This window comes from Hemicordylus capensis, chromosome 13 (assembly GCF_027244095.1).
Source record: "Hemicordylus capensis ecotype Gifberg chromosome 13, rHemCap1.1.pri, whole genome shotgun sequence".
NCBI lineage: Eukaryota > Metazoa > Chordata > Lepidosauria > Squamata > Cordylidae > Hemicordylus > Hemicordylus capensis.
In genome coordinates this window covers 18,509,978-18,532,127 of record NC_069669.1, presented here as the reverse complement: position 1 = coordinate 18,532,127, position 22,150 = coordinate 18,509,978, and the positions used below count along the sequence as shown (strand labels likewise).

Genomic DNA, 22,150 nt, shown 5'->3' with positions numbered 1-22,150 from the left:
GTCAGCCCTCTAGCTGTTGTTGGGCTACAACTCCCATCATCTCCGGCCACAGTAGCCAGTTCTTAGCTCCTTAAGGAAAGAAAGCTCATGAGATCACCCAGTTTACTGTGTGCCCATGTGTTTATCAACTTATCAACTTCGCAATGCCTGGACCGATTTGGACCAAATCTGGCACAGTTGTAGTGACACACAGGGACACCTCAATGGCATAGTCTGTGATGATGCCATCCACTCCAATTCAAGATGGCGGATGCGTGGACATTTCAAAAGCAAGTGGGCTAACTTGAGGATCGCCTAACCGATTTGAACCAAACTTAGTGCAGTTGTAGGGACACCCCAACTGCATAGTCCACCCCAATTCAAGAGGATGGGTGCGTGAATGTTTGAGGTGCATGTGGGCTAACTTGTGAAGATGAAAACTACCAATCAAGATTAGCATGAAAGGAAAGCAGGCAGATTAGTTCTTACCAGAACTCCTTGTTTTTTTAATGTAAGTGTGCCTTGTGATGACAAAGATTAGGAAACACTGCCACACAGAGGCTTTGTTATGGGGTAGCCCGGGAGACTCAGGCTCCCAGTGAAGGGCTCAGGGTCCCAAATCTAATCAGCCAGCTCCTTCTTGATTGGGGGGCAGGCAGCTGGTTGCCTCTGCTCCTGCTGCTTCAGCAGCAACGGAATCACTTCTCGTCTCTGCCTCATCCTTAAAAGCTGCTGGGGACAAGACAGACCCCCAAGCCCCCAGTACAGGACTTGTCCCCCACAGTTTCTCTTTGGGGAGGAGTCAGACATAATTATTCTTGGAGAGGGCATGTTTGGATCTAATTATCAAAAGAGGATCTGTGGACCCAGGGCCCATACACAGCAGTGCTGCTGCCAGCATAGCCGATTGCGAGCAAAACGAGGTCGCAGCCAATCAGCACTAGCTTGGGACTGGGTTATGTGAGAGAGCGCTTTGTCCCTTATGTCCCTACACGGACCTTAAGATCTTCCTTGGAGGCCCTCCTCTGGGTAAAGTAAAAGGTAAAGTGTGCCGTCAAGTCAATTTCGACTCCTGGTGCCCACAGAGCTCTGTGGTTTTCTTTGGCAGAATACAGGAAGGGTTGAGCATTGCCTCCTCCCATGCAGTGTGAGAGGATGCCTTTCAGCATCTTCCTATATCGCTGCTGCCCAATATAGGTACGAGTGGTGATTCGAACCAGCAACCTTCTGCTTGTTAGTCAAGCATTTCCCCACAGCACCACTTAAGGGGCACCTCCTCCAGGTGCCCCAGCCAAATGAGGTGAGGTGGGTGGCTACTCGGGAGAGGGCATTTATGGTGGTTGCACCCCGTTTATGGAATAGCCTCCTCAGTGAGGTTTGCCTGGCTTCATTACTTTGTTCTTTTAGATGCCAGGTAAAGACCTTTTCATTCACCCAGGCCTTTTAAATTTTGGTTTTCAGACTTGATCTGATTTTTAACTAATTTTAAAATGAGTTTTTAAAGCTGTTTTATATCATATTTTATTTATTTACATTTATATCACGCTCTTCTTTCAAGGAGCCCAAAACTGTGTATATGGTTATGTTTGTCCTCACAACAACTCTGTAAGGCAGGTTAGGCTGAGAGATATGCGACTGGCCCAGAGTTACCCAGTGAGTTTCATGGCTGAATGGGGATTTGAACTCAGGTCTCCCCGGTCCTAGCCCAACACTCTAACCACTGCACCACACTGGCTCTTTCCTTTTTTCCCTTTGTTGTCTGTTATGATTTAATGTGTTATGTGTTTTTATTGTATGTTTTAATCCTCTGTTGTGAGCCACCCAGAGAACAATTTGTTATGGGGCAGCGAACAAATAAAGTTTATTATTATTATTATTACTGACCTCATGTATCTGAGTGCTAAGTTTGCTGTTGTTCTTGGTCAGATGATTCACTTTGTCTTCTTCAGCTTGAAGGTCGTCAAGAGTTTTCTAAGAAGAGACACATAACAAGGGAAACTTGTTAAAGCCAAAGGAAACAGAAGAAGGCCGGGTGATTAATCTTCAATATCTTGGGGAGAGAGAAAAAGTATGCCAGCTAATTCGAAGCACGGCTTACTTTCCGAAACATTCCTTCAGGTCAAAAGCTTATAAATAATAGAACTTTCCACTTTAAAATTCAACGTAATAGATGATGTGTATTATAAATGGCCCTGGGCTTTGGAATGAGAATTTTCCCTTAGCCAAAGTGTTCCCTTAGCCAAAGTGCTTTCTAATGGAGGAATCATGAATGGTACTTTTAGGCCCTGCTGGGGCACAGCCTGCAATAGTCTGTAATAATTTGCACCTCAGAGACTTACCAGAAAATAAAATTGCTCTTTTTTACCTGGTGAAGCTCCTCCAGAGCCCGCTTCTCCTTCTGGAGTTTGGCGATGGTATCGTCCCGTGCAGAGAGGTCACTAGTCAAGGTTCGCACTCTGTGATCCAGAGCCTAGCGAGGAGCAAAGCAGTTTAATGCAGCGGAGACTGTACCCAGTTCATTAGGTAAAAGGTAAACTGTGCCACCCCGTCAATTTCAACCCCTGTTAACCACAGAGCCCGGTGGGGTTTTCTTTGGTAGAATACAGGAGACCATTGCCTCCTCCCACGCAGTATGGGATGATGCCTTTCAACATCTTCCTATATCACTGCTGCCCGATATAGTAGCAGTGGGGATTTGAACCGACAACCTTCTGCTTGTTAGTCAAGCATTTCCCTCCTGCGCCGCTTAAGGTGGCATCTAGTTCATTAACCCTAGCAAAATCCAGGACAGAGACAGAAGTTTGCTCCACTGGACCCTAACCAGATCTTTCATGCTTGAACCACACGTCATCCTTTATGGCAGCATTTATTTATGCATTCATTCATAGTTATTTAACATATTGGTATACCTCCCACTACCAAAGTCTCTAGGCAGTTTGTAATAGCAAACCAAACCAAACGATTAACACATTTAAAACATACACAAAATTTAAATTAAAACAATCCATAAAACTCAACTGAAAACATCCAACTAAAGCTTCAACTAAAAAGCTTGGCTGAAGAGATGTGTCTTCAGTAGCAGCTCCTCAAGGCCAGACTGATAAATATATTATCATTATTTTATCTCTTTTAGCTTTAGTAATTTTAGGTTTTTAGCTTATTTAGTTTTAATGAGTATATTCTATCCATTTTACTATTCAATCTACAATCATTCTTAGTTTTAGCCTTTTGATGCTATGTACTAATATGTATTTCAACTTTTTAAATTGCAATCATTCTTAATTTTAGATTTGTCAAGTTATGTATCATCATCTCATCATAACAACATTACATAACATGTAATTTTTAACCTGTATCAATTTTATGCTGGTCTCTGGAGCTCAGTATTGTCTACACTGACTGGCAGCAGCTCTCCAAGGTATCAGGCAGGAGTCTCTCTCAGCCCTATCTTGGAGATGCTGCTGCCAGGCACTGAACTTGGGGCCTTCTACATACAAAAGAGGGGCTCCACCACTATGCTAAAGCCCCATCCTCAAAACCAAGACATTTACAAAGACAAAGGAACTGGAGCTGGAACTGGAGAGCTGGTCTTGTGGTAGCAAGCATGACTTGTCCCCTTAGCTAAGCAGGGTCTGCCCTGGTTGCATATGAATGGGAGACTAGAAGCGTGAGCACTGGAAGAGATTCCCCTCAGGGGATGGAGCCGCTCTGGGAAGAGCAGAAGGTTCCAAGTTCCTTCTCTGGCAGCATCTCCAAGAGTGGGCCAAGAGAGATTCCTGCCTGCAACCTCGGAGAAGCCACTGCCAGCCTGTGAAGACAATACTGAGCTAGATAGACCAATGGTCTGACTCAGTATATGGCAGCTTCCTATGTTCCTATGAAAGGTTGCAAAACGGCACCCAGGAGGTTAAAGCAACTCAAGGCCACGTGGCTGGAAAGAATGCCAGTAGCAGGGCTGACCTGTTTCTCTTTTTCCGTCTTGGCCAGGGTGGTCTCCAGCCCCTCGAGGTCCCGCTTGAGGTCGTTGAGCTCCCCCTCCAGCTTGCGCTTGTTGGCGCCCAGAGACGCGGCTGCACCCTCTTCCTCCTCCAGGCGCTCCTTCATGTCCGAGATCTGACTCTCCATGTCCATCTTCGACTTCATCAACTGAGTCAGGCGCTCCTCGGCGTCCATCAGGTTCTCTTGTTCCTGCAAAGAGAAGGTTGGCAGTGATGCCGCCAGCAGCCTCCCAGCAGCTGAAAGGCTGCAATCCTCTTACCCTGAATGCCACTATTGAGAGAAGATCTGGAGGAGTCCTAGCGAGAGGTGAAGCAGCCAGCTGGTGGGACTGCCTGTCCGTGTGTTTAAGAGAACGCCTTCATCGCTATGAGCCCCACCACATAATGCGATCATCTGGGGAGGTCTGTTGGCAGTTGCCACCAGCTCGTGTCAGTTAGTGTCCCCTGCTCACTGAGCAAAGAGGCACCTTTTTAAAAGCGGTGATTCTCTTGTATTGAGCAGGGGGAGAGCAGCTGGCCCTATCCATCCCCTGCACAGCATCCCTCCAGTGGCTGTTGCTGGTGTTTATCTTATGTTTCCTTTTTAGATTGTGAGCCCTTTGGGGACAGGGAGCCTCGGTCTGTCGGAACTTTTGTTCAAAAGTGGCATATATATATTCATCATATTCGTATTCATCTGATGGCTGGAGATGATGAGACTTGTAGCCCAACAACATCTGGGTGGGAACCCAAGGTGAGACTTCTGGTTGGTGATTGGAATTACTCCTGCTAACTGAGCAAAGAGACACCTTTTGAAGTGGTGTTTCTCTTACATTTAGCAGGGGGAGAGCAACTGGCCCTATCCATCCCCAGCACAGCATCCCTCCAGTGAGTGTGGCTGGTATCTGCCTTATGTTTCTTTTTAGACTGCGAGCCCTTTGGAGACAGGGGGCCCTCTTATGTATGCATTATCTATTTTTCTGTGTAAACCGCTTTGAGAACTTTGGTCGAAGAGCGGTATAAAAATATCCATAGTAGTAGTAGAGATAAAGATTCATGCATTCATTTCTTCATTCACTCACTCATTCAAAGGTGAGAACCCCTGTAGTAGTAACATACTGCAGGCCACACTGCCCAGCTTGCACCCGAGGGTAGGTGCCCCATCACTGGAGCCCAGCTCTACACTCCTGTTATTCATGTGGTCCATACACTCCACGTACAAGTGGCATACACTCATTGGGTCTGCAGCCTATTGGAGTTTTTGGCGTACGGAGTTCGAGTGCATGCATATACAATGGCGGGGCCTGAGACGCTACTCCTCTGGTTGCAGCATTGCCCATTTCAGTCACAATGTGGAACAAAAGGTGCAGAAGAGGGCAACCAAGATGATCAGGGGCCTGGAGCACCTTCCTTATGAGGCCAGGCTACAACGCCTGGGGCTTTTTAGTTTAGAAAAAAGATGACTGCGGGGAGACATGCTAGAGGTCTATACAATCATGCATGGTGTGGAGAAAGTGGATAGAGAGGAATCCTTCTCCCTCTCACATCACACTAGAACCAGGGGTCATCCCATGAAATTGATTACCGGGAAATCTAGGACCAACAAACGGAAATACTTTTTCACACAACGCATAATCAACTTGTGGAATTCTCTGCCACAAGATGTGGTGACAGCCAACAACCTGGATGGCTTGAAGAGGGGTTTGGATGACTTCATGGAGGAGAGGTCTATCATCAGCTACTAGTCAGAGGACTACAGGCCACCTTCATTCTCAATGGCAGGATGCCTCTGAGTACCAGTTGCAGGGGAGTCACAGCAGGAGAGAGGGCATGCCCTCAACTCCTGCCTGTGGCTTCCAGTGGCATCTGGTGGGCCACTGTGTGAAACAGGATGCTGGACTAGATGGGCCTCCTTGGGCCTGATCCAGCAGGGCTGTTCTTATGTACTTAAGTTATGTTCTTAAAACTACACTCGGTCTGCATCATCTTAATTGTATAGACTGAATTTTTCCTTATTTTGCTGTGCCTTTCTCCCTTGGAATTTGTCTTCTTTTGTTGATTGGAAAACTGCACGTGGTTGACTATGTAAGAATGATTTAATTTAAGAAGTCTTAAAGGGAAAAGGAACAGCTCTGGTGACTCACGGCCTGCAGCTGAATGGTCAAGTCGTTCTTCTCTTGGCTGAGGGTGGCAGTCTTTTCCTCCAGCTCTTTGACCCGATCCATCAGTTCCTGGGTCTTGGACATGGCGCTCCGGAGCTCCTCTTCCTTGGCTTTCATTTCCTCCTCTTGGCGGGCCACGTTCAGTAAAGGCTTCACCTGCAGGCAAGGAGGCCAAGCCACAAGGTCAGCCACAGGGTGGGAAATCACGTCTCCATTTTGCCTCGTTAACGATTAATGGAAACAATCAAACTCCTTATCACTGAATGAACAGGCCAAGATTCTCCCCCCCCCCCCCCCGCTGAATTATTTTTTCCTGGCCTCTCTTATCTTTTAAATCCCAGGAGCCCGCACCCATTGATAGCAAGGGTAGCATGTTAGCACCCCAGGAGAAGTTTGGTAGGTAGGAGGAGGGGAGGGAGATTGTCCGTGAGAGAGGAGCTGGGCAGGACGGCATTCTAGGAACACAGGAAGTTGCCATATACCGAGTCATATCTATCTAGCTCAGTATTGTCAACCCAGACTGGCAGCAGCTTTTCCAAGGTTGCAGGCAGGAGTCCCTCTCAGCCCTATCTTGGAGATGTTGCCAGGGAGGGAACTTGGAACCTTCTGCATGCAAGTGTGCAGATGCTCTTGTCACTCTTGATAAAATACTAGGTAGAATCAGGGCTTGGGTTTTGGGGCCCCTAGGTGAAGTGTGATTTTGGTGTGCCTCCAGCATAGAAATCTGAAGTCCCTGAAGCGGGTGGGGGACACCGTTGGACGAGCAGGTTCAAAGAACCCGGGCCGCGGCCCCAGACATCCCCCGCGTCTGACGCAGATGCGCGCGCGTGTGTGTGATTTTGCTCCCAAACTGGGCTGCATCACCCCATTTGGGAGCGAAATTGGCCCATGCTGCATTGGCAGCGTGACCGGAGTGACTCTCCCAGCCTTTAAAAGGCAGGGAGAGTTGCTCTGGCCCGTGCTACCAATGCAGAGTGGGCCAATCTTACTCCCAAATGGGGCTGTGTGGCCCTATTTGGGAGCTAAACCACACCCCAGCGTCTGATGTCAGATGCAAGGGCGTGGCTCCCTGCGTCTGATGTCAGACGTGGGGGGCAGGGCTAGGGCGGCCGCCACTGGCCTCCCTCTGCCCCTGCCCTGAAGTTTAATTTGGGCCACACAGGCTGCTCATTCACAAGCTCTAATGACCAGCTGCACAGATGACCAGCCAATGACTAGCCCATGCTGGTTTGAGGATACAGTGGGAGAGAGTTCCCATGAAAAGATGCAGCTGCTAATTTGGAAATCCAGTCTGAGAGCACGAATGCTGTGGCAGGCCGTTCATACTCAAGAGAGAGAATGCAACGTATGAGGCTAGCTGTTTTGTGGGGACTGAGGGGCAATGAGCAAAGAAGGTTGTGTCTTTTGGGGGTGCAGAATGTGCAGGCCCACTGGAGACCCCGGGACAATATTACATCTGTAATTCTTATAGCACTATGCAGTGCTTCAGGGGTGCAATGCAAAAGGGTGAGAAAGAATAATGGGCAGTGCTATATTCTGGGCCTGTTTAGGTGCCCGCCTAGAACTGGCGCCCTAGGCGGCCACCTCGGTCTGCCTAATAGACATTCTAGCCACGATTGAGCTTCACTCTGTGTTCCTTCCACCCCTTCCTCACCAGGTTGTAGAGTTTCCACCAGCCCCAGAATCTCAGCTGTAAGAACTTGCGGACATTCCTCTGGATAAGCATCAGGCCCAACCTGCAAGGTAAGAAATCCCAATCAAGTTATGGCTGAGATAAGTTTTAAAACTGCGGTACTTCCTGGCAAATGCTTGACTAACAAGCGGAAGGTTACCGGTTGGAATCCCCGCTGGTGTGTTTCCCAGACCGCTGGTGTGTTTCCCACGCATCTCATACTGCGTGGGAGGCAGCAATGGCAAACCTCTCCTGTATTCTACCAAAGACATCCACAGGGCTCTGTGGGCGCCAGGGCTCTGTGGGCGCCAGGAGTCGAAACTGACTTGACGGCACACTTTACCTTTTACTTTACTTCCTGGCTCATAGGAAGTGCTGAAAGCTCTTCCCATTCAGAAAGCCAAACTAGCTGATGACCCTATTGCATGATGGGCCTTGATTTCTTTAAGGCACGTGTGGAGCAGGATCTGGATCGGGCCTTTGATAGGACCAAAACTTCTTGGCCCTGCCATGGTTCCGATCCAAACTGCCCCCCCTCCGATGCATGCTATTTAGCTTAGAAAAATGAAATACACAGGCCTCGATCACCCAAGATGCATGTGCAGGAGTATCTAAATATTTGCCATATTTGTGTCCGTAGGGGTTACACAGGAAGCTGCCATATACTGAGTCAGACCCTTGGTCCATCAAGCTCAGAATTGTCTCCACTGACTGGCAGCGGCTCTCTAAGGTTTCAGGCAAGAGTCTTCCCCAGCCCTACCTGGAGAAGCTGCCAGGGATTGAACTCGGGATCTTCTGCATGCCAAGCATATGCTCTACCACTGAGTTACGGGGCCATCCCCAAAAGGGGGAAATCTTACTGCACCCACATGGAGTGTGGAGTCACTCATTGAGATGTCGACCAAGGTGAACCCTGCTTAGCAAAGGGGACCATTTATGCATGCTACCGCGAGACCAGCTCTCCACCCCCACATCTGGGTTCCCAAATCTGGGTCTCCCGATGTTGTTGGACTACCAACCCCATCATCCCTAGTCACAATGGCCACTGAGAGTTGTAGGAACATCTGGGGTCCAGGGCTTGGGACCCCCTGGTCTAGTGTGACTCTTATCCCCCACACTGAACCCCATTAGTCCTCCTTAGCTGCAAGGATCTCATCCCTTTTTAGATGGGAAGGACAGATATGGGGTGGGAGGTGGGGAGACACGTCGTACCTTCTGTCCAGCATCTTTTTGAATTCGATCCTCATGAGGAATCCCCGGCCACGGCACTGCAGCATGGTCATAATCTTTGCCAGGCGGTCGTCTCGCATGTCTTCCAGCTTGGCTAGGACTCCGGCGCGGAAGAACACCTTGAAAGGCAGGGAGACACCACGCGTCCGTCAGCCCCCTGGCTGGGTCACAGCCTCCCAACCTGCCCCCAAGCTCAATCATATTAAAAATGCTATAATATAAAATATTATAAGTTATAAATCTATCAAATAGAAATATAAAATATTTATATTTTATATTTAAATATTAAAATATTTAATTATAAAGCTATTTATAAATAAATATAAATATATCTACATTTTATAATTAAATCTATATAAATATATAAATATAAATTTATTATATTTATACATAACCTAAGTTTTGGGCGGTATAATGTAAATTTATAATATAAATATAATAATATAATATAATCTAAATATAAATTTATATTTATATAGGACGTAAGTTTTGGGTGGTATAAAAATATGTTAAATAAAATAAAAAATAAATAATAATATATATAAATTTATATTATATTTATTTATTTTAAATAAATATATTCGATTTTATTCTATGCTGTGTTCTATTTGTTTTGTTGTTTTAAATTTTATATTACTTTTACTGCTGTGAGCCACTCTGAGCAGTATTGTATTGGAGGACGGGACATAAATATTTCAAATAAAGAAACAAAATAAAAAATAATAAACCCAAAGTACAATGTGTACCTACTCAGAAAGGAGATATGGACTGTTTTGGGGAGAAGGGAGGCCCTTTCTGACCTCCCTCCCCCACCTTAATGCAGGGGGTCTCTAACTGCAGCTCTCCAGCCATGGTTGGACTACATCTCCCATCATCCCCATCCACAATGGCCAGAAGCCAGGGTTGATGGGAGTTGTAGGCCAACAAGCGTCCCTTGACTCGTATACTATCAATCACGGCACCCCAAAATTATGTTCCTGTGGGATGGTGAGGCCCGGACCTAGATTGTACAGTACCTTGGTATGTCCAATTTTGTACTCATTCTCTCCCAGGTCAAGAGATCCCAGCAGAAGTTCTGAGGCCTTCTTATTGTCCACAAATCCCTGGGGGATGACGTTGGGGTTCAGCACCTGGTACCTGACATGACAAAGGAACAGGAGATCTTTGAGATGCTGTAGCAGCCAAGCCCTGTTGGATGTTAGGCCACAAACGGGGTAAGCAAGCTGGCACCATCTCTGCCTTTCAACCTCATCTAGCCTTTTCTGTCAAAGGCAGGGGAAACATTATATATGATTTATATATAACATATAAAGTAATTGTGTGGGAGGCAGACACAGGCTTCAACAGCATCGTCCTATCCAACACTTTTCCAGCAGATTACCAAGGTAGGAGAAAAAGCTTTTGGAGCCTGCATCCGCCTCCCACACAATCACTTTCCCATCTGACGTGACGAACTAGCGTTTAATTCACACACTACTGGAAATGATAGGTAGGATGTATGTCATACCCAGTTAATGGCTGTGAGAACAGCTCTCAGGTACACATATATGTGTGAATTGTCCCTTTCAGCAGAGGTTCTCCAACTTGGGTCCCCAGATGTTGGGCTACAGCTCCCATAAACCCCAGTATTTGGCTATTGTGGCTGGGGATGATGGGAGTTGTAGTTCAACAACATCTGGGGACCCAAGTCTGAGAAGCCCCGACTTACATTTTGTGAAACACTGTACCACAAATTTGGGAAATTGTGTCCCTTTCTGTTCGGGATGTGCAAAACACTTGACAGAATTGATTTGAATTTGAAAAGACTCAAAACTACTTGCACAGAATGAGATTCATGCGAATCTATTCAAATCTGAGTGAATTCTCATCCAATTCACATTGAATTCGAGCAAATTATATTTGAGTTGAGGCAAATTTGAATCAATTTGAACCAATCCCATTCTGTGCAAGCAGTTTCGAGTCAAATAGATTTGAATATGAATTAATTCGGAATCAATTTGAATTAATTCGGTCACATTTTTTGCACATCCCTACTTCCCGTCAGTGATAGAAAATTCATAGATACTCCACGTCTTCATTACTCAAGGAAGACATCATCCAACTGTTTGAATACCCATTCTTTGAGACTCCACCAAATAAAGAAAATGTGTGTGTTGGGGGGAAGTGGGAATTCACCTCTGTTTGAACTCAGGATACTGCAATCTGTTGGGGAACCCTTTCCTGCAAATACGGATGCCTTCTAGTACACCATTACAGGCCAGCTGGTGCAAGATCAGGTGAGCATCAACCACCCCTGAAACATTAGAGAACATCAGTTAGCATTTCCAATCATTTCCTCACCCTATCAGATTAACTAGGATGCTACCTAAGCCACAGAATAGGTTCCTAGGCTTCTGGGGATCTTTGCTTTGACATAGTTATGTTCAAGACCTCCTAAATGAAGTCTGTGTCCGTTCTGCTGCATACATGGGACTTAAGATTCCCCGAAACTCAGAATATGGTAGCTTTTTTTCTAAGCACAAGCAAAGGACATGTCACCATAGGCCAGGCCTTGACAAATTTCCTTTGGATCTGGGAGCTAGTCCCAAAATCCAGGAGCCAGACAAAGGGTGCTTGACAAAATGACTGGACTTAGTGACAGGCACTGTGGAGGATGAGGGTGAATGGGCTTTCCTTGGTCCCCTTTACAAGTAACATACTTGGAAGAGAAAGAGGGCTGCCTGGGATAAATCAGGATTTTACTAAATAACTCTGCCTCTGAATATCCGGGTCTAGGCACCACGACTAACTTTCTAGGTGCCATGGCTCCCTGGCGCCTGGGATTTGTCAAGCCCTGCACTAGGCCATTTGTGATACGGCCTGGCAAGCCAGCATGGGAAAGAGCAGCAGCAGGATCGGCCCTCCCATTATGCTAAGTATTTTACAGCGTGGGAATCCAGCCCACTTGGGAACCCTGCTGTGGCTTATGGAGTTTCACAACCCAAAAATTGTGCCCTCCCTGTTCCGACGACTCTGATTTTTGGACTTCACAGTGCTCAGTTCCAGTTCATTCCCTGCCGTGCTCACAGCCAAATGTCCACCAGGTTGATCCTCCAGCAATGAAAATTCACTGCCCACACTGAGGCCATTCACACAACCAAACAGCAGGGAGGCTGGGGGAAGGCAGGATCCTACCTACCTTCCCCCAGACGACCGGTGCCTCTTTGGGGCTCTGCCAATTGTACACCCACCACACGACTGGCACAGCGGTGGATGCCCCAAGTGGGACCAGAAGTCTTCCTGCATCCCAAAATGCACCATGCAGGTAGCGGAGAGACAGTCCTCACCAATGCAGCAGGACTCCTCTCCCTGGCCGCACTACACTTGGGACTCTATGGCTGCTGTTCCCGGTGGCTGTTTTCAGTGTGGCAGATGACCAGAAAGTGATGCAGGACACAGACTCCTTTCCCCGGCTACCTCATTTTTTGCCCAGGTAGCAGAGCTGGGCTACCTGGGTCTAAACTCTCTCCTACCCTAACAGCTCATGTCATGTGGACGGCAGGCTGGCCATCTTAAGTGCTCCTACGATGACATATTCCTGTTGCCTCTTAAGGGCTGCAAAAGGATCCCCACTCCCGGCAGCCAAAGCAGCCAAGCCTCATACCGGATTGCTTGAACTCATTGGGAACGATGCAGCGGACGAAATGAGGGGCGGTGCTGTGCAAGGTGGCCATCAGCTTGTTCAACTGCTCCTGAAGTGGGGAGAGGAGGAGAAATGAATGGCTTTGGGAGGAGGATGTGGCTGCAGCCACTTGCACAATACACAGCAGGGCTGAAATCTGGGGAGGACGAGCATTGCACAGCTTCAGGAGCTCGGCCTGCTCCTGGTTTGTTTGTTTGTTTGTTTAATTAATTAATTAATTAATTAATTAATTACATTTTATATCCCACTCTTCCTCCAAGGAGCCCAGAGCGATATACTACATACTTAGGTTTCTCCTCACAACAACCCTGTGAAGTAGGTTAGGCTGAGAGAGAAGTGACTGGCCCAAAGAGTCACCCAGCTAGTATCATGGCTGAATGGGGATTTGAACTCGGCTCTCCCCAGTCCTAGTCCAGCACTCTAACCACTACACCACGCTAGTTTTCAATCGTGTGTGAGCAAACTACTAGGGAGGAGGAGGAGGAGGAGGAGGGAGGGAGGGACTGAACCGCTTCATACGTAATGGGAAACCAAGGGTCTTCACCTCCAGTTCCCAAACCTGAACATACGAACCCGGGAAATTACCGTTAAATTTTAAAATGGACCTGTTGTTTCCCTCCCCAAACTCCATTTGTCACCGTCGTATACTGTAGTTCGTTTCACCACCGTAAACTGTATTTCTGTGGTGCCAGAAGTACCTCAGTACCTGGGAGTGCAGTTTGCTCTCACCCAAGCCCAGTCTGGCCCACAGGGCAACAGGGCATATTCCCAGGGTGCCCCACCCATGGGGCGCCCCTGCACCCCGCCGCACTCAGCAGCAGTGAATACTCCCACCCTTAAGCACCCATTCTGCTCAAAACCCAGCACCCTCCCCATAGACATTTCACTGCCCTCTCAGCGCCCCCAGTCCGGCCCTGTCTTCACCACTGACAGGATTATTTGAGGGAGGAAGCTCAACTTCCTCGATCTGAGGAAGGACAGCGAGGGGCTGTCCTTCAGGAAAGAAGGAAGCCCACACAGCCAGCTTCCCCACCTCTCTGCTGACTGCAGAGAGGCAGTCGGGGTGGGGGGCAGTGGGACCTGCAGTTCCACATTCTGTATGACCGTGTGTGTGTGTGTGTGTGTGTGTGTGTGTGTGTGTGTGTGTGTGGAGCTGGGTAGGATGGCTTTTCCTTCTATCTTCTCAAATTGAGGGGTAAGGGAGCTAGGGAGGATTGAGCTCTCCTGCCCAGCCCCTCTCTCCCAGACAATCACTCCCCCCGTCCTCCTACCTACCCTGCTTACACATGATGGGAGTGCGCACAGCTCCCAAAGCCGGGTAGGATGCTTGTCCTCCTGCCCAGTTTCCGATCATGTGAATAGCTGTTCTTGTGCAAATATATTGTGTTCACTTGAATACAATATTAGTTTCCCCCCTATTTCCCCCACCCCTCTATTTTTTAAAGGGGGTCATCTTAAATTCAGAGTCATGTTTGGGTAAATATGGTATACAGGGCCGGTCCTCATAATCCAAAAGAATCTCAGGTTGTCAGGCTGCACATGTGGATTCAGATGTTTTTGCCAATCCCAGATCCAAGCCACAACCGACTGAGAGTTAACTAGTACAACCAGTCAAGTTCCGAACTAAGATTAACTATCCCAGTTGAATGTTGGTTTGGCACAGCGAGGATCTGGGATCACGAAATCCTGAATTCACATGACCCATTCCACGCAAGCGTGCATGGCTGGGTGTTCTGGGATTTGCCAGTAAGCTGGGATCCTTTAGATGGTGGGTGAGGACTGGTCTACTTTGGAGCCGTGGTGGGGCTGGAACCCATAACCCACAGATCCATGTGCTGTTCTACAGGTCAGAGGGTTAGTTGACTGAGGTATGCATTTGTTTATGTGTTTCCGAAGTAACACATGTAAAAAATGTTTGGGGGTTTTTATATTTAAAAACCATATATATATTTGGTTATTTACATGTAAAAAAACTTTTAAAATAATTAAGCAATTTTTTTTAAGCAGCAAGAACTATAATAGAGCAGGGCAAAACAGCCGAGAAAGTGGCAGAGAGAGGGTGAAAGGCGGCATTAAGAGAGGCCTGCTGAAACAGCCAGATCAGAAAGTGATCAGAAAGAGGCCTGCTGAGAAGACAGAGCAGAAAGTGAGCAAATGGGGTAAAATGAATATCCTTCCTGGAGCAGTCTGGGTGCCACCACAGAAAAGGGCCTCGTAGAGTTGCCACACCCAACAACATCCGGGGACTTCAGTTCAGGAAGCCCTAGGGTGGACAATACTGAGCTAATGGGCCAGTGATCTGACTTGATACGTGTGGAATAAGCTTCTCTTACCCTGTAGAAATTCGAGACAGTCATGAAGGAAGACCCTCTTTTCTGCTTCTTGGTTCCTGAAGCTGGCAATAGAGAAATGGAGATTATTCAAATGTCACCTGAAATAGTATTAATCCCTATTAATGAATTGGGATGGAGCCATCGCTCAATGGAAGAGCATCTGCTTGGCATGCCAAAGGTCCCAGGTTCAATCCCTCCCCGCGTCTCCAGGTAGGGCTGGGAAAGACCCCTGCCTGAAACCTTGGAGGGCTGCTGCCAGTCAGTGTAGACAATACTGAGCTCAATGGAGCAAGCGTCTGACTCAGTAGAAGGCAGCTTCCTATATTTTAATTGTTTTTAACTGTTTATATTGTTTGTGGAAAACCACCATGAGATTCACTGAGTGGGGGTATACAAATGCAATAAATAAAACAAAAGGATGCTTTCCTCATGTCCCTTCCTGCAAAAACATTGAAGAGTAGCTCACACCAGGATTGCCCCAGGAGCTGAATCGACGCAAGCTTGATATTTATTTATTTGTTTATTTATTTATTATTTCTCTTTGTAAACCGCCCTGAGCCATTTTTGGAAGGGCGGTATAGAAATCGAATAAATAATAATAATAATTTCCAGCGGAGTGTGGCAATTCTGCTTTGCAAAAGGCCAGGCATGGATGGGCATTTCAAACTGCTGCTGAGTCGTGGACCAGTGAATGCAATAAATGATTGATTTTCAAATTGACAGAAGCCTGACATTTATCTGGTCAACTGGCGGCCACACACCACCGCAAGGGGATTCTCCGTTTACCCCTCACTTTAACCCACTGCTGCACTGGATTCCTCCGCCTGCATCCTTCACTCAGACATAAGGGTGTCCCAGAGCGCTTTTCTAAAATGCTGCCACGCAAATCAAGCGGGCGTCAAGCCAGAAGCCACCAGGAAGCACCCAATGCTGCTGGGTATCTCGAAGGATTGAACAAGTGGGGAGTGTGTGCCTCGGAAAAGCAGGTTTCCAGATCTGTCACCCTGGGAAAGCGGCCTCCCTCATTTTGGAGCCTGTCTGCGGTTCCGGCAATAATGACAAGAGGCTTTGCAGAAAGATGACAAGGGGCTTCTTCTCGTGGTTTTTATTAGGCTCGGAGAAGCATCCTGTCCTATTTCGGGTGCCGTTTGCTTCTGTTTTTTTGATCATCCATGAATATAAAACAAGGTCAGGATCAGGGAGCACGACCATCATGTGCTAAGCCCCAGGACAAGCACGCCCTGCCCAGATTCCATCTCCAGCTTCAGGAGGAGATAGGAACTGGGGGAGCATCCTACCTAGCTGGAGTTTAGCTCACGGTCGCTCCCTGCTGCTGACCTTGTTTTAAACTCAGGCGATCAGAAAACAGGAGCACATCCAGCTCCTGAACAAGGGTAGGAGGCTCCTTCTATATAGGAACATAGGAAGCTGCTGTATACGGAATCAGAACATTGGTCCATCTAGCTCAGTATTATCTGCACAGACTGGCAGCGACTTCTCCAAGGTTGCAGGCAGGAGTCTCTCCCAACCCTATCTTGGAGATGCTGCCAGGGAGGGAACTTGGAACCTACAAGCTCTTCTGAGAGTGGATCCATCCCCTAAGGGGAATGTCTTACAGTGCTCACACATGTACACAGGAACATAGGAAGCTGCCATATACTGAGTCAGACCATTGGTCCATCTCACTCAGTTCTCACCCTTGGGTACCCAGATGTTGCTGGACTACAACTCCCATCAGCCCTGACCACAATGTGGCTGGGGATGATGGGAGCTTTAGTCCAACGGCATAGGAACATAGGAAGCTGCCATATACTGAGTCAGGCCATTGGTCCATCTAGTTCAGTATTGTCTACCCAGACTGGCAGCGGCTTCTGCAAGGTTGCAGGCAGGAACCTCTCTCAGCCCTATCTTGGAGAAGCCGGGGAGGGAACTTGGAACCCAGATGCTCTTCCCAGATTGACCTAATTGACCTCACGGGGTTGTTGGGAACATGGAAGAAGATAAGCTCTTTTACGGTGCCCTCTGCTCTTCCAGGAAAGGGCAGGGCACCGACAGGATCAGTGACGGCTGACATACCGGCAGCTTCTTCCTCTTTGAAGAGGGTGCAGAGCAAAGCCATCCCGGACTTCTGAAACAAGCCCACCACCGTTTCATTCAGGGGGTCCTTGTTTTTCTCCAGCCAACCGGTAATGTTGTAGCCCACCTGGAGTGAAAAAGGCAAAGAAAGAGTGGCCGTGTGTTCAAGGCTATGCAGCATGCTGGGTGGCTAGCCCTCGTGGCAATCATGAAGCCACCCCCACCCCCTGCAAAAAGCTTGCTTGCTTGCTTGCTTTATTTAACACATTTGTATACCACCCAAAACTCAAGTCTCTGGGCGGTTTACAACAAAACAATAAAAACAGATAAAAAGATTACAACATTACAACAATTAAAAGTTAAAATGTTAAGACTATCAAAAGCACAATTAAAGAGCCAGCGTGGTGTAGTGGTTAGAGTGCTGGACTAGGACCGAGGAGACCCGCGCTCAAATCCCCATTCAGCCATGAAACTAGTTGGGTGACTCTGGGCCAGTCACGTCTCTCTCAGCCTAACCGACTTCACAGGGTTGTTGTGAGGGGAAACCCAAGTATGTAGTACACTGCTCTGGGCTCCTTGGAGGAAAAGCGGGATATAAAATGTAAAATAAAATAAAATAAAAACAATATCTAATTCAAAGCCTGGGTGAACAAATGCGTCTTGACTGCCTTTTAAAAAGCTGTCAGAGACGGGGAGGCTCTTATTTCAGCAGAGATGGGGAGGCTCTTATATGGAGCGCATTCCAAAGCCTCGGGGTAGCAACAGAGAAGGCCCGTCCCCGAGTAGCCACCAGACGAGCCGGTGGCAAGTGTAGACGGACCTCTCCTGATGATCTCAATGGGTAATGGGGTTCATAGCGAAGAAGGCGTTCTCTTAAATTATTTCAAATTCAAGGCTGGCTCCAGGAGTATGAGGGAGAAAACTCTCCACAAAAAGCTCTCTTGTGGCCCCCAAGGTTTGTGGAAGGGTTTACATGAGTGGCAGTGGCCACTCAAGAGAACTGGTCTTGTGGTAGCAAGCATGACTTGTCCCCTTAAGCTAAGCAGGATCCACACTGGTTGCACACGAAAGGGAGACTAGAAGTGTGAGCGCTGTAAGATATTCCCCTTAGGGGATGGAGCTGCTCTGGGAAGGGCATCTAGGCTCCAAGTTCCTTCCCTGGCATCTCCAAGAGAGGACTGAGAGAGATTCCTGCCTGCAACCTTGGAGAAGCCGCTGCCAGTCTGTGTAGACAATACTGAGTGAGATGGACCTATGGTCTGACTCAGTATATGGCAGCTTCCTATGTAGACAATACTGAGCGAGATGGACCTATGGTCTGACTCAGTATATGGCAGCTTCCTATGTTCCTATGTTCCTCTCAGTGGTGACCAGCCACCTCTCCACCACCCAATGATGTAGTGTCATTTTGGAGCATTGTAAGGTGAAGTGGCAGCTGGGATATCTATCCTATCCACTGGGATAGGTTTCAGAGGTGGGCCCTGACAAAGCACTGGGATCTCATCACCTGCCCAAGGGAGCTGTCTGCTGATCCTGGGCTGTCTACATTTTTTTTAAAAAAGTAGCTTTTTAGAAGAGCATCTGCTTAGCATGTAAAAGGTCCCAGGTTCAATCCCTGGCCACATCTCCAGGTAGAGCTGGGGGAAATCCTTGCCTGGAACCTTGGAGAGCTGCTGCCAGTCAGAGTATGCAATATTGAGCTAGTTGGACCAATCCCTGACTCAGCATATGGCAGCTTCCTATGTTCAGACAGGCCTTAAGGAAGCAGGGGAGAAGTTTCTTTCTGAGGAGGGGACCGTATCTCAGTGGTAGAGCCTCTGCTTTACATGGAGAGGGTCCCAGGTTCAATCCCTGGCGGCATTTCCAGGTAGGGCTTGGAAGGAGACTCCTGCCTGCAACCTTGGAGAAGCCGTTGCCAGTCGGTGAAGACAATACTGAGCTAGATGGACCAAGGGTCTGACTAAGGCAATAAGTCAGCTCCTTATGTTCCTATGACTTTTTTTTTTAAGCTGCCAATTAAATATTTAACTGAATAAACATGCCAGGCATCTGATTTTTTTAAAAAAATGTCCAAAGCCTGCCTGAAGCAAAGGGAAGAGGTATGAAAATCTGCAATGCATTTAAAACCAGGTGTATGCATCCTTCAGTGAGTGAAGGTGGAGGTATTAGCAGACCATGATTCAGCCTGCAGCAAAAAAACCTCTGAATTGGCTCCTATAAGGAGGTCTGCCTCTGTATATGTACCCTATAAAAGTCAAGCTTCTACATCTTCTTGCTAAAGGCAGTCCTGGCTACCTTCATCGATCAACTGCTGCAACACCTTTATACACCTGCCAAGATCTGCATTGCTAGTTTGTGCGGAAACAGGTCAACAACCCACACAAAAAAATCAATAGATGGGAGAGATTTGGGAATTTATGATGATGTATAAACTAACTCTACAACTTAGAAAGGCCAGGAAGGAACCTGAATACTAACACATTGGCCATCCGGTTCCCTTTTATGTCTTATATTGAAGCTCTTTCCCCAAGGGAAGGCATACGTCCTGCATACAAATGTGTGTATTTCTAATCTGTTATCGCTAGTGAGATTTGTCTACTCTTTCCTTGTCCCCCAACCCTCAGACCTCCCTTACTTTACACACAAGTAGTGCTGTTCTTATTATGCAGACCTTGTTTTTATGTCCGCTATTTTTCTGTGTCGGTGTGCATCTTTTTAATGACATGTTTTCTCCAGGGCTATCTTAGACTTCTGAAAGAGCTGGAAATGTTATGATTCTTATGGACAGATAACTGCAGTGCCTGTGAGTGAGTGGAAGTAGCAGCAAACTCAGGGTGACCCATAGATTCACTGGTGTTCAAAAATCTGGAAAAGGTCCCTAAGGCGGGGGGAACAGCAACAAAAAAAACACCCACCCAATGTTAGGCAATGGTATGGACTGCTTGTGGGCTCAGAGTGTGGTTAACAGACAAGCAGGTGGGTGGAGCTAACAGAACTCAGTGGCAAGAAGAGGGGAAAGGAGGGCGCAGACAAGACAAGGAAAATTTCTCGGCTTGAAGAATAACTCCCTTGAGACAGTCACAACCCTTTCTGCGTCTCGGGGGTGGGGGGTGGGGAAGGTGCCTAGAACTTTCACCATGTCCAGACTCAGGTACACCACATACCAAGTGCAAAATTCTGCTGCAGGTCCATACTTGTAAGATTATTATTTTTTCCCTCTTCGGGGGTGGGGTGGGGGGAATGGTTTACAGGTCAACAACAAAGACAGTCAGACTCTATCATGGCTTTGTACTTACGGTGCCGGCGTAATGCACCAGCTCAAAGTGGGCTTCTGCCCCTTTGCCTTTGCCTCCTTTGGGTTTCAGGAAGTTGGGGGACTTGCCCAAATGATTATCATAGAGGGCAGCCTTGAAAGTGGCATCCGTGGCCTTGGGGAACACGCACTGCTCTTCCAGGATGGAAAAGATGCCCATAGGCTGTGGAAGCAAAAGCACAACCAGAGAAGAACTGATGAGGAAAAGACCCAGATGTACAGACCGTCAGAAGGAAGTCATTGTTCAGTGGGACAGGATCTGTTTGGCATGCAGAAGCCCCCAACTCCAATCCCTGGCAGCATCTCCAGGTAGGCCTGGGAGAGATGCCTGCCTGGAACCTTGGAGAGCCACTGCCAGTCAGTGTAGATGGTACTGAACTAGATGGACCAGTGGTCTGACTTGGCATCAGACAGCATCCTATGGTAATATTCTATCATTTAAAGTAGGACCCTAGCTCACTGGCAGAGCATCTGCTTGGCATGCAGAAGGTCCTGGGTTCAGTGCCCGGCAGCATCCCTAGGCAGGGCCAGGAAAGACGCTTGCCTGGAACCTTGGAGAGCCGCTGCCAGTCAGTGTGGACAGTAGTGACCTACATGGTATAATGCACTTCCGATGTCAGGCTAAAAATATGGCAAGAAACCGCCTGGCTAGCTTTGTCCCATGAGGTTATTTCTCAGAGATAATTCTCTCTCTACTGAAAGGGGTCTCAACTGGGTGCCTAGATGCAACAAGGAGGAGAGCTGGTCTGGTGGTAGCAAGCATGACTTGTCCCCTTAGCTAAGCAGAGTCCACCCTGGTTGCATTTGAATGGGAGACTAGGAATGTGAGCTACTGCAAGATATTCCCCTCAGGGGATGGAGCCACTCTGGGAAGGAGTAGAAGGTTCCAAGTTCCCTCCCTGGCAGCATCTCCAAGATAAGTCTGAGAAAGATTCCTGCCTGCAACCTTGAAGATGCCGCTGCCAGTCTGGGTAGACAATACTGAGCGAGATGGACCAATGGTCTGATCCAGTATATGGTAGCTTCCTATGTTCCTATGCTGCTGGACTAAAGCCCCTATCATCCCCAGAGACACTGTGGTCAGGGATGATGGGAGTTGTAGTCCAGCAACATCTGGGGCACCCAAGGTTGAGAACTCCTGTTCTACAGGCTGCAAAGGAAGCAAGGAAGGAAGGAAGGAAGGAAGGATATGAGAAGAGGGAAAGAAGGAGGGATGGAGGGAAGGAAAAGAATATGAGAAGAAAGAAGGAAGGAAGGAAGGTCACCTTTTCCAGGAGTTCAATGCAAGCCTGCAAGTCCAGGCCAAAGTCAATGAACACCCACTCAATGCCTTCTCTCTTGTACTCTTCCTGCTCCAGCACGAACATGTGGTGGTTGAAGAACTGCTGCAACTTCTCGTTGGTGAAGTTGATGCACAGCTGCTCAAAGCTGTTGAACTGTGTGTGAAAAGGGAAGAAGAGACACTGGGTTAGCCAGAACAACCCTTCCTTGGAAATGATCTCCGTGCATTCGTTTCTGCATTTTGCTCTCTGCTTTTAGGCATCTGTTTGCCGTACAGCCCCAAACTAGGGACAAACCTGAAGACTGGGAAAGACTCCTGCCTGAAACCTTGGAGAGCCACTGCCAGTCAGTGCAGACAATGCTGAACTAGATGGACCAAGGGTCTGACTCAGTATACGGCAGCTTCCTGTGTTCCTATGAAGTTTGCATGTTGGTTTGTTTTTTA

General features: G+C 47.7%; 1 protein-coding gene across 5 annotated transcripts in view; it reads right to left on the bottom strand.

The window, feature by feature from the left end:
• The window catches only part of LOC128336660 (myosin-16), a 69,427-nt gene that overhangs the window by 25,423 nt on the left and 21,854 nt on the right, over positions 1–22,150 (bottom strand). For all 5 annotated transcript variants that reach the window (XM_053276658.1, XM_053276660.1, XM_053276655.1 and 2 more), the window contains 13 exons: positions 21,690–21,860; positions 20,408–20,587; positions 17,112–17,238; positions 15,036–15,097; positions 12,664–12,751; positions 11,196–11,313; positions 10,037–10,157; positions 9,003–9,139; positions 7,773–7,854; positions 6,101–6,274; positions 3,940–4,167; positions 2,345–2,449; positions 1,864–1,950 (listed from right to left, as the gene is read on the bottom strand). In XM_053276658.1, the coding sequence (XP_053132633.1) occupies positions 1,864–1,950; positions 2,345–2,449; positions 3,940–4,167; positions 6,101–6,274; positions 7,773–7,854; positions 9,003–9,139; positions 10,037–10,157; positions 11,196–11,313; positions 12,664–12,751; positions 15,036–15,097; positions 17,112–17,238; positions 20,408–20,587; positions 21,690–21,860 (1,680 nt within the window). The remainder of the gene's footprint in view (positions 1–1,863; positions 1,951–2,344; positions 2,450–3,939; positions 4,168–6,100; positions 6,275–7,772; positions 7,855–9,002; positions 9,140–10,036; positions 10,158–11,195; positions 11,314–12,663; positions 12,752–15,035; positions 15,098–17,111; positions 17,239–20,407; positions 20,588–21,689; positions 21,861–22,150) is intronic.